The sequence below is a fragment of the Electrophorus electricus genome, chromosome 20 (assembly GCF_013358815.1).
Source record: "Electrophorus electricus isolate fEleEle1 chromosome 20, fEleEle1.pri, whole genome shotgun sequence".
In the NCBI taxonomy this organism is placed as follows: domain Eukaryota; kingdom Metazoa; phylum Chordata; class Actinopteri; order Gymnotiformes; family Gymnotidae; genus Electrophorus; species Electrophorus electricus.
Window position 1 is genome coordinate 2,472,501 of NC_049554.1, and position 12,181 is coordinate 2,484,681.

General features: G+C 44.7%; 1 protein-coding gene across 1 annotated transcript in view; it reads left to right on the forward strand.

The window, feature by feature from the left end:
* Nucleotides 1-4,437, forward strand: part of mdfi (MyoD family inhibitor) — a 22,665-nt gene extending 18,228 nt beyond the window's left edge. The window contains exons 3-4 of the mRNA XM_027020018.2: nt 3,004-3,261; nt 3,551-4,437. Coding sequence (XP_026875819.2) covers nt 3,004-3,261; nt 3,551-3,804 — 512 coding nt within the window. The 3' untranslated portion in view covers nt 3,805-4,437. The remainder of the gene's footprint in view (nt 1-3,003; nt 3,262-3,550) is intronic.
* Nucleotides 4,438-12,181: the final 7,744 nt, after the last annotated feature.

A 12,181-nucleotide genomic window follows, 5' to 3' on the forward strand; every position in this document is an offset into this window, starting at 1 on the left:
CGAGGCGGCGTTTGTTTTGGAACCAAAGGTGCGCGTCTTGCCTGGTTTTTCGTTTGTCCAGCATAATTAGTGCTCCGTGGCACTCGAGAGTAAAATACACGAAGCGCTGGCAACGAGCTGCCAAGACCAGCTCACCGAGTGGTTTGTGGAGCAACACTAGAACATTCCAGAGGCCGTAAACTCATGGGGAGACTACATCTGAACTTCAGAATATGAGCGAGAGAACCAGAGCGTCTCTGGCCTTAAACCGCACCCTGGACGCGAAACCTCAACCCTGAGTGACGGGCCTCGCGTTATTTTTGTTGCCTAGATTTGGAAGTGGTGTAAATTATGACTGGACGTGATCTCTTGTTTTAAGTGGCAAACTCCACATCGCGCAGTCCATCTAAACGCTTGTCCACCACAGCGTGGCCAGAGTATTTCACTGGGTGTTTGCTTTATTAGAGCTTCTGTCCAAAACAAAGCCTTTCCCCACTCCTTCTCCTCCGGCTCTGAAATGCTCATATAAATGTTGAGAAATGATCTTTACTGAAGCATACAGTGAAACGTGTTGCTCTGTTGGCTGCCATTTCAGCTCTTGGTGGAACTGCATTTTACACTTGATTTAGTTGAGAATCAAAGGAGATGCTCTCTTGAAAATGGCCTTTGAAAAACAGTGAAAGCATTTTCAGAATTTATGCAGCCATGCCTCTAAGGTTCGGAGCCACCGTCGTCTGCTTCATTTTCGAGTTGTTTCTTGATTCCTTTGCACTGCACTTTATTGGTATTTTGTGAGAGGCTTGTTTGTGGGATCGTCTGTATTTGTGTCCTTCAGGGAAAGGATAACGGTGTGATGAATGTGATTTAAATTCCCAGAGCTGTTGTTTATTTGTTCCATTGTTTATCCAAATGCTTCCCTGGTTCTTAACTAATGATATGGTAATGATATGCTCATCCATTCGGGTCTTGTGATTTAGTTTTATTAATTCATGTTTGTTCAGTTATTTGTTTTTATTTTGTTGGCTTTCCTTAGCTCCTTGTGAGCGGATCACGGAAGAAATAGTCCAACTTGCCTCAAGTGAGAAGGACAAAAAAAAGGAAAACAAACAAAAACAGAAGGAGAGCGTTTGCAGAAGTCTGATTACACGCAGGCCGCCTACAGGTGACATCCCGGTGTGTTCTCGCCGTGTAACGGGTTATACGTGGTGCTAGTGTCAGGCGGATATTGGGAACACATGGACTCTTCCCACCCAGCCCCCGACTCCCGTCTCCCTGGTGTAAATCCCCCCCTGCTCCCCACCTTGGCCACGCAACGGCTGCACATGCGCTCCTGTCTTGGGGGAATACGTGCAGAATTTCACGGGGGAACATATATTACACACATCTCCCTGCGATTAAAAGTAGCCAGGATATGGCGTGTGCACGTGTTTGCTTGTTTGTACATGCCTGTCCTCTTTTCTCTGCTTTCTCTGTAGCAGAGGGGTGGGACAGTCAGTCAAAACAGTTAGTAACTCATTCGCATATCCTCATCCTTCCACAGGAAAACCCATGTTTTAGTCTAGGGATGAGTCTGTATTAGAAAGTCTAGGGCTATGTTTTAGTCTAGGGATGAGTCTGTGTTAGGAAGAGTCTAGGGGCATGTTTTAGTCTAGGGATGAGTCTGTATTAGAAAGTCTAGGGCTATGTTTTAGTCTAGGGATGAGTGTGTTAGGAAGAGTCTAGGGGCATGTTTTAGTCTAGGGATGAGTCTGTATTAGGAAGAGTCTAGGGGCATGTTTTAGTCTAGGGATGCGTCTGTGTTAGGAAGACTCTAGGGGCATGTTTTAGTCTAGGGTTGAGTCTGTATTAGGAAGAGTCTAGGGGCATGTTTTAGTCTAGGGATGAGTCTGTGTTAGGAAGAGTCTAGGGGCATGTTTTAGTTTAGGGATGAGTCTGTATTAGGAAGAGTCTAGGGGCATGTTTTAGTCTAGGGATGCGTCTCTGTTAGGAAGAGTCTAGGGGCATGTTTTAGTCTAGGGTTGAGTCTGTATTAGGAAGAGTCTAGGGGCATGTTTTAGTCTAGGGATGCGTCTGTGTTAGGAAGAGTCTAGGGGCACGTTTTAGTCTAGGGATGAGTCTGTGTTAGGAAGAGTCTAGGGACATGTTTTAGTCTAGGGATGAGTCTGTATTAAGAAGAGTCTAGGGGCATGTTTCAGTCTAGGGATGAGTCTGTATGAGGAAGAGTCTAGGGCCATGTTTTAGTCTAGGGATGAGTCTGTGTTAGGAAGAGTCTAGGGGCATGTTTTAGTCTAGGGATGAGTGTGTTAGGAAGAGTCTAGGCATGTTTTAGTCTAGGGATGCGTCTGTGTTAGGAAGAGTCTAGGGGCATGTTTTAGTCTAGGGATGCGTCTGTGTTAGGAAGAGTCTAGGGGCACGTTTTAGTCTAGGGATGAGTCTGTGTTAGGAAGAGTCTAGGGGCATGTTTTAGTCTAGGGATGAGTCTGTATTAAGAAGAGTCTAGGGGCATGTTTCAGTCTAGGGATGAGTCTGTATGAGGAAGAGTCTAGGGCCATGTTTTAGTCTAGGGATGAGTCTGTGTTAGGAAGAGTCTAGGGGCATGTTTTAGTCTAGGGATGAGTCTGTGTTAGGAAGAGTCTAGGGGCATGTTTTAGTCTAGGGATGAGTCTGTGTTAGGAAGAGTCTAGGGGCATGTTTTAGTCTAGGGATGAGTCTGTGTTAGGAAGAGTCTAGGGGCATGTTTTAGTCTAGGGATGAGTCTGTATTAGGAAGAGTCTAGGGGCATGTTTTAGTCTAGGGATGAGTCTGTATTAGGAAGAGTCTAGGGGCATGTTTTAGTCTAGGGATGAGTCTGTATTAGGAAGAGTCTAGGGGCATGTCCCCTCTGACTAGTTGATGTCAGATTCCCGAGGTTTCCGATCCACAGCAGGTGGCCTCACTTTGCTCTATGAGGAGAATCATTGCATGATGGATGGCCTTGTAGTTAACCATGTGATCACATCATCCATTTGCTTACGCTCCCTGCAGGTCAGCCCCAGGCCAGGCCCACGGCCACGAGGCCGCCTCCTACCGGCTCGCCGGAGTGGACCGCGACACCAAGAAACGGCAGGAAGCCCGGGCCGCGGCCGCCCCTCCTGCGAGCCGCCTCCTCGTCCTCGTCCTCGGCGTTGGCACCGCCCCACAGGGGGCCCAAGACGCTGCAGTCGAATCCATCGCTCGCCAGCCAGAGGAGCAAAGGGAGCTCCAAGTCCAACGGCTCCCAGATCCCCACGGAGGCCCAGGACGGTGGGTGAGCCGGGAGGAGCAGAGGGGAAGAGGAGAGGGGAGGGCGGTGGTCAGGAGAAACAAAGGCAGTGGAGGGACACAATTGCACAAGATTAGATCTGCATTATTTGTGTATTTTTTATATTTAGTTTTGTTATTTTAGCTGCATTAGTGCAGTTTCAAGCTTTGTTGATTCAAACCATCTGTAGGGCGCATTATAGAACATCCTGTGCCACCAAGCTCAAGACGCATTTTGACTTTTAAGAAGTTCCATGATGTTATTTTGGGGGTGTGTGTGTTTGTGTCTCAGACTGCTGTGTGCACTGCATCCTTGCCTGCCTGTTCTGCGAGTTCCTGACGCTCTGCAACATCGTGCTCGACTGCGCCACCTGTGGGTCGTGCACGTCGGACGACTCCTGCTTTTGCTGTTGCTGTGCGTCGGAGGAGTGCGGGGACTGCGACCTGCCCTGCGACATGGACTGCGGAATCATCGACGCCTGCTGCGAGTCTGCCGACTGCCTGGAGATCTGCATGGAGTGCTGCGGCCTCTGCTTCTCCTCCTGAGCCTCCACTCCACCAGAGGGCGCTGCGTTGTTTGCGGTGGACTCCACGTGCGGAGGGCAGAGAGAAACAGGAGTTGACTGGGACAGGTAGGGAATAGGCACGAGGCAAGGCCAATGAAATCCCAATGACCCGCTACCGGCCTCGTCGTGAGCGAGGGCTACGGAGAATGCTGTCGTCGAGTTCTGGTCGCATTTTCCTGGACTTCCTGGTTTTTCAGAGTGCTCACACTCAGGCTGGGGATGAACCTGGAATATTCTTCCTACATTTGTAGTCTGCTTTCAGACTCTTCCTACGCTTGCCATCGCCGTGCATTTCAGTTGTGTACCGTGACAACGCATTCCACGATCACGGAAGCAACAGAAGAACCCGCTCCGACTCATATCTGTAAGCAAAGTCAGACCGTGGGAGGAGATTCTCGAAAAGATGGGAGGTTTTATTTGGAGTCCTTTGGTTCAGCTTAAATGGCTTTATTTTTTTGCTACCAAGGCCTATTTGGGGAAAAAAATCTCCACTGTGTTTTGTGGTTTAAGATTCCTCAATAATGCATACCACAACCATGCTTGAATTACAATTCGGTGCCTTTTTGAAATATGCCATCATGTGTTCAAAGGAGCTTAAATTCGTGCTCTCCAAGAAGATGCAACCAAAGATTAGACTGATTTCAGGGGCTTGGCTATGTGACATAGCCTCTTTGTTTAAACAGAGCTCAACATTTCGTAAAGCCAACTTTACAAAAATCAACTCGGAATATAAACAATTACTGTAGTACACTGCTGTAGTCCTCTGGCCACCAGAGGCACTGTTTAGCCTCGAGCCACAGTGGTCAGGATTACTTAAACCATAAACTGTGAGTTCAGGACACGTGGGTGTGAGCTGGAGACAGAGCTGTGTTTGTTTAAAATTTGACACAATGCGCAGTTCTCTTGACACGTTTACTTGTGTGAACAGAGAGGCTTCTCACTCTCTGCATCCATCCTGTGATTTCATTCCTTCCATTTTTACTGTTTTCTAGAGTTACTCATCTATTACCAAGTTCTTTGATTACCAACCTTTCCTGAATGCTGGACTATTGCTAAAGCCCCTGACCAGGACGCGTTAGGGAAAAGCGCCGTCTGTTTCCGGGCGGCCCATGAGTCTGCGGTCTTGGGTTACGGTTCTCTTGGCAAACTGCTGGTGGATATGTCCTGCTTGTTGCAAGAGAGATTACACCACGGCCACTGTCAACACTGATGTGCTTCATGACCTGTTTTCACTCTAAATTTGTTTTGTGATGTGATATATGTGGATTAAATAGACTGTTAATCATAAGCAAAGTATGTATTAGTTTTAAACACATCCTAATTCTGGTTTAGGTTCCATAGTGTAGCCACAAAGAGAGAATTATGGATTACTGAAATTATATAAATTTCTGTGTTTGACTGTTAAGTCAATTGTGCTTATATTTACTAGTACAGTACCAAACATCTCAGCTTCACATATAGGTTTGTTTTTCTTTTTGCTGAGTAACTCAAATATTTTTCAGCTTTCCTTTTGAAGTGACATGTGAATTTAGATTTAGTCTACTTATCAATTTCGAACAAAAAAAAAATATATATATTTGTGCTTTTTTTCCCCCCCTTTTTTGCCAAAACTTACTAACAGCAGATTAGCAAACTAGTAGTGAGATTTGTGTTGTGTATTTTGTGCTTTAGTGAATCCACAACAGTAAGAACTAACAGTCAGAAATAACTAGCTTGGGCTACGTTCATATTAAAGGCTCAAGTGACTCAAATCCGATTATTTGCCTTAATGTGACCTCGATCAGATTTTTTTTTATTTTAGGGCTGTGCAGACACACAAATCCGATCTTTTCAAACCAGATTTAAGTCACCTTCATATGTGGGCCTAGATCAGATGTGTATCCGGTTTGTGGCCATGTGGTGTGAGTGAGAATGGTCAGATGGGAATTTGTGTGGTTTTGTTTTTGCTTTTTAGCCTACACACCTGCGTTTGCCGCTATCATCATCCCCCAGCGCTGGCGGTGTGTAACAACAACATCGCAGTAGAACAACAGCAAAAACAGTGAACGCTAGCCATCTGGCTTCATTCCCCCTTCTCGACCTGATTACTTCTGACAATATTTTTGCTGTCCTCCTGAGCGAAATACAGCACATACACGAGCCACTGGCACATCAGTTTTGGAGGTATTAACACAATAGGTCATCTTACAAATGCGTTGTTCTGTTGTCGGTGATGCAGGTGTCTCATGCAAAAAGGTATCAGTGTGCGCATGCCTGCTGTTTGGGTGGACAAATGCATCCCAATTACAGATAGATACAGATCACTTGCAATTACGAATGTAAACCCTAACGATCAGATTCGATCTGAGCGAAAAATCAGAATTGAGAAATGTGGCTTGTAATGTGAACGTAACCTTATGCTGTACAAATGCAGTTGGTGACCTTTTTCTACAATGGTTGCATCTTGTAGATGCCTTGGTGACAATCTTTGGAAAAGAAACGAGATAAAAATGCACATGAAAGATAATGAATAAATAACTTGACAAGAGGAGATAAGCCCTTGTTCTTTTTATGAAATAAAAGAACAGTTTCAGAAATTGGTGCCCGATTTCTTTGCTGTGACGACGACGATGATGATGATGATGATGATGATGACAATGTCCTGAACTAAACCAGGGAGGCTCTTTGTATTCATCCTTTGCAATGCTGTTCATTTTTGACATCTTTAAAAGCCTGATCTATGAGACGTTTCAGAGTTATGTTAGCGGCCACCAAGGGTTTATATTCAAATATATATATATATATATATATATATATATATATATATATTCAAATGAATCTATATAATGAATATTCAAATATATTCAAATGATCAGTGCTGCTGAATTCTAAATGCTGCTAAATCTGATATCAAGGAGGTATGCAACCAGCGCTAGGAAACGTGCCACCGTATCTAATACTACGGCCAACTCAGACACAGTGCATCATTCATTTCATAATTTTAATAGGGCCTGGTATAGAAGGTCATCACAGCCGGACATGTTGTCTTGGAAAGCCAGAAAGACATGAGGGCTATATTCCAGAGTAAGAGAGATCACTGCTGGGAATCGATTTACCCTTTCTCAGATCTGTATGGCTTTGTTGTGAAACAGAAGAGTTTGGTTTAATAGGTTCTTTAAGGGCTGCCAAAGTCATTGAGAAGAAATGCCTCTCCAAGCCAATTCTGCAATTTGTGATGAAGGGAGCCTTGTTTGTTCTCTCTCTCTCTCTCTCTCTCTCTCTGTCTCTCTCTCTCTGTCTCTCTCTGTCTCTCTCTCTCTGTCTCTCTCTCTCTCTCTCTCTCTCTCTGTCTCTCTCTCTCTCTCTGTGTCTCTCTCTCTCTCTCTGTGTCTCTCTCTCTCTCTCTGTCTCTCTCTCTCTCTCTCTCTCTCTCTCTCTCTCTCTCTCTCTCTCAGAAGGTTTTCAGCCCTCTAGCTTAAACTCCAGTCTCAGCTTTAGGACATGCTGTCTCCGCTGGCGCGTCGCTATTCTCTGCAGGGTGCTCAGCCTCATCCCAGCATGTGCAGATAAGTCTTAGCACACCTCACTGGCGTAGCCCGGACTGGCCAGTGCACACAGAACTGCCATTCATTTGCCTTCAAGGGCTTCCACTTTGCAGGAGTGGTTAACAAGCGCATCTTTGGACATCTGCATGGTGTTCGATGAGCCCAGTGTCCTCAAACACAATACACACACACATACGCAGAGAGAGAGAGAGAGAGAGAGAGAGAGAGAGAGACAGACAGAGAGAGAGGAGAGAGAGAGAGACAGACAGAGAGAGAGAGAGACAGAGAGAGAGAGAGAGAGAGAGAGAGAGAGAGACTTTCCAACAATCCCCTCAAGATATTCTCATATTCTCACACTTCAGCAACAGAGGACAAGTGGCTATTGAATATTAACCATGAAATTACAAAGCCTGCATTTTAATAGAGGTGAAGGGGTCACCAACTGTGATGAAAATCATAAATTAATACTCCTGACATAAAACACGACTTGCCTTTGGCACATAGAAATTCAACTTCTCTTTCCTGAAGTCAAAAAAGAGCCAAACAGAGGATAGAGCCTCTGCCTTATTAATGCAGGGTTCAAGGGGCTGCAATGGTGGCCATAGAGCTATTGTTTCTCAAGTAATCCAGTTCACCCTGTAAGGGCCTTGCACTTATAGTGGGGAGCCAGCTATAACCTTAAAGAACTATGAACAAAGATGAAAGGCATTTAAAGCAAAGGCCGGTTGGCGGGCTTCTCCACAGCAATCTCAAAGCATCTTATAGCAGGTCGGTGTCATTGTGCAGCAGAATTGAAGGACATGCACTAGATGTTTGCAAAATGATGACCTGTGGAACGGAGGGCTCATTCACCCATGAAGACTCCTTCCTTACAGCAGGATAAAGGGAGGAACATTATGTGCATTTCTTTGGTTTGTGTAAATGAGGGCTACAGCCATTGACCTAAAATCTTCTGCTGTTTTTGCTAATACGCAAGCTCCAGCATATTTAGTGGTTTCTTACTCATTTTGTGGTACACTAAACACTACACTGACACACACACACACACACACACACACACACAGATCAGTGCCTTAATGTGTCTCAGGAACTGTGAGATAGGACTCAGTCTCTCACTACATACAAATGTCTTCCCACATTAAAGAGTGGAACAGCTGTACTGATCTCGCTGCAAAGCTTGTTTCTTGGCCATCACAGTATCTCTGCCTTTCAAACACCACACACACACACACACACACACACACACACACCCACACCATCGCTTATAAACACATGCGCGCACAACCTACAATGCATGCACTCACCACCATGCCAGACCACATAAATGTGTTACAGATTAACTATGCAATTGAGATAGAAATAACAAATAAGAAATAGCTCAGCAGTCTGCAGAGTTTTTTCAGTGCTGATAAACGTGGTGGGCAGCGGAAGCTCTCATCACTGGCTTTGTATTGGAGTGAAAATGAATCAAAGTTTAAACTTTCTCTTTTTTTTGGTTTCGGAACTGGAATGCAACTGTTGGCCAACTGGATTAGGGCATGGTGATCTGTCTTCCATGAAGCCACAGGCCATTGTTGAAGACAATGTCACATTCTTATCTGCATAACTCACCATTCTAGATATTTATGTAGGAATTTAAAACCAGGGAAACTTGCTTGTGACAGCTGACACAATCCTGTTTCTGCCAGGAGGACAAGATGTTTGCCATTTTCTCTTCCCTCAATGCCAATTTCTCGAACCAAAAAGACATACTCTCTTACTAATCACCTGTTTGACTCCAGTTCTCACTGTAACAATGATTTAATCAAAAACAGCTGTTCACGGTATTAGCCATGGGACAAGCAAAGAAGGAATCTTGGTCATATGAGCCTAGTAATTTGGTAATCTGGTAATCCAAATTAGTTATGGGAGACAGCCGAATCCATCAGACGACTGTCGCTGTGGTTATCTGTGATGACCTGTCTCGGCGGCAGCTGGAGGGAGCATGCATGAAAAGAAATACGTAATCCATCAAGCTTCTTCCAAACGGTCATATATAATGTTGTTTTTCAGTGCTTTCCATGTGTAAGTAACACTCTGAAGACCGAGCAAGCCAACAAGTTTGGAGTATTCGTCAGAATGCATATCTTCAGTTAGTGTTTTGCATGCAATCCTTGGCGCTCAGGATGGTCGAATCGTAGGCCTTGCACAAACTCCCCATTGCTTGTTTGAAAAAAAATCTTGGCTTGCTTGATTTGTTACTGCTCCTGTCTCACGGAAGCAAAAGCAAAACCAGGCTTGAGACTACTATGCGAAGGCGTGGAACACTGCCCTGGGAAAGCATCCCAGTTCCACTTATAACTCAAAACGCAGCGTTTACAACAGAACAAGAGGAATCACGTCCGCTAAAGGAAGAAATTCACATTTAAAAGCTCAAATTTGTGTCTAATGAGCTCATCACATAACGCAGAATTTTCTTTTTTCTGTGTGAACACAGGTCGTCCTGCAAAGAGATGGCAGTGGAAATGTGGATATCTGACTGACCGGAACGATACACAGAATAATACGTGTACAATACACGAATAATTAAGTGACTCCTTTAGAACTGACAAGACCTACTAATCGCAGCCCGAAACTGCACCCCGCTGCACATCAGCCCTCTAGGTTTTTTTTACATTTGTGGTCCTACCACAGTGTTGTGCTGCATGGAGGCCTTCATGAGGAACATGTGTTGAGCAGCGTTCCTCTATTAAGATCCTCCATCTCCCACACTTCGACTGTGGACGGTTTAGACCGAGAAGCCACACTGCACAGTAAGCGGAGCAGAATGCCATATGCAATATGGAACAGGAGAGATGCCGATGTTTAATTCGACATGATTTTCTGGAAGAGTCATAATCAAAGATGATAACGAGCTCTATTTTTCCTCTTTTCAATTGTCAGGTGACTTAAATGACCCATTTAAAATCGGAATGGTTCTTTTAGAGTGCTGTTCCGCAAACTGGTTTTTTATCAAACTCTGGCTGTGTGTAGAACATCATTTCTTCTCTTCTCTCCCCAATTTTTTTGATGTAATCATCATACATCTTCATAGATGCGTGACAGGAAGATGAATCAACCTATCCAAATATCTTTGGTGGAAGACGGATTGCAGAATAATGAATCAATCGATGAATGTCCAGATATATTCCCTTCTTTTTAATTGAAGTTTGGTAGGTGGACAGTGACTCCCTGTGACTACACAATGAAGGCGCAGAGGATAATGGCAGTTTGAAGATGGAGGGAGAAGATTATTTCCAGCGGATTGCAGCAACCAACTCGGGCAAAGTTAAATTAAAGGCAGAATTTGCACAACAGATGTGGGCCAGCTGGGAGTAGGGCCTTGACAAACAGAGGCGAGCAGACGCAGAGGCATTTAATGACCCCTGCATGGTGTTGATTCAGACCCAGGCATGGCCTCTCACAATTAGTGGCCACAACCACCCCCATGGCTTCTTATTTAATCAAATATATGTCTTGGGGGGGGGCAGAAGGAAAGAGAGAAATTAAACAGAAAAATTAAAAGATAGGGGAGATAGTCCAGCAGCCTTTTATAATAAACCTGCCATGTGTACAGAGAGCAGTGACCAGTGCAGTGCAGGGTGTAGTCACTGCTACTCCTAATGGTGAGCTTGTTGACTTTGGTAATGCCATTTTTATTTATGCCAACACGCATGAAATGCACGGAAATGCCTTATTGCATTTCAGTGCACTTATAAAGTAACTTCATAAATAAAGAATCGTAAACCTATTAGAAAGATGTCAGAAGGTGCTGGCACCCTAATAAGTCAAGGGGAACTTCACAAAAGCTTCTGAAAGGAGATTCTTGTATAAGTCTTCCATACAGGAATGTCTTTATTTTTTTAGTTAGTTTTGAGAAATTCTCAAATAATGTCACAGCACCCGCCCTCTGTGGGAGGGTAAAGCGCATGGTCTTCAGTCCTGCTTCTCCTGCCGAGTCATCGCGGAACATGCCTCTGAAGAAAGGCAGCACGTGACATGGTTCGCCACGTGTGGAAGCTTTGTGCGGCAAGGCCCAGGGCTCATCTATCCGTCTGCCCAGAGCACGGGACTGCTTCCCGGCAGGGGCCCCACCTCACTGGCTTGGCCATCGGAGCCAGAAATCTCCGTGCAAGACGCAACTGCTGGTGACTGGTGTGTTTCAGGAGCCTCTCGCCATTAGGTAGAACAGAAGGCGACGTGTCAACGTAGCTCAAAGACCTAGCACCACGTATTCCTTCCGTTTTGACCGTAGAGACTGCAGTTCTGCCTGGTTGAAACTGGGGACCATAGCATTTTATCTTTTAATAATTGAGGTGACTATTCAAGACACATTCACAGAATATGGTGGAAGGGCAAGGCTATTAAAGCATATGTCTCAACAACCCACTTTTTGAAATTCTATGCTAGGGTCAGTTAGCGATCTCTGGTCTTTAAGAAGGGCAGGTAGCGTGAGGTCCACCTAGGGGTGGACCTCACTAAAGTGTGGCCAAGCAATGAGTCCTTAGATACGCCTACTCCAGCTCTCGAGGGCTATGAACCTCTCATACCTCTCTAGACCCTGATTTTTGTGACTCATTATTCATTCTTGACGATTCCACTCAAAAATATATTTAAAAAAAAAGAAAATAATTACTTAGACTGTGAGAGGCATTTGATTTATTTGTAGTATATTTAAAATGGATGTAAAAAAAAAAAAAGTCTAATCTGAGTTGATGATTTTGCAGTGGGTTGGTGGCTTGACACAGTTAAATGGACTATGTGACATTTCTGGCCTTCAGTGTAGTCCCTTATAAAAACTTAGTTATTTGGGGT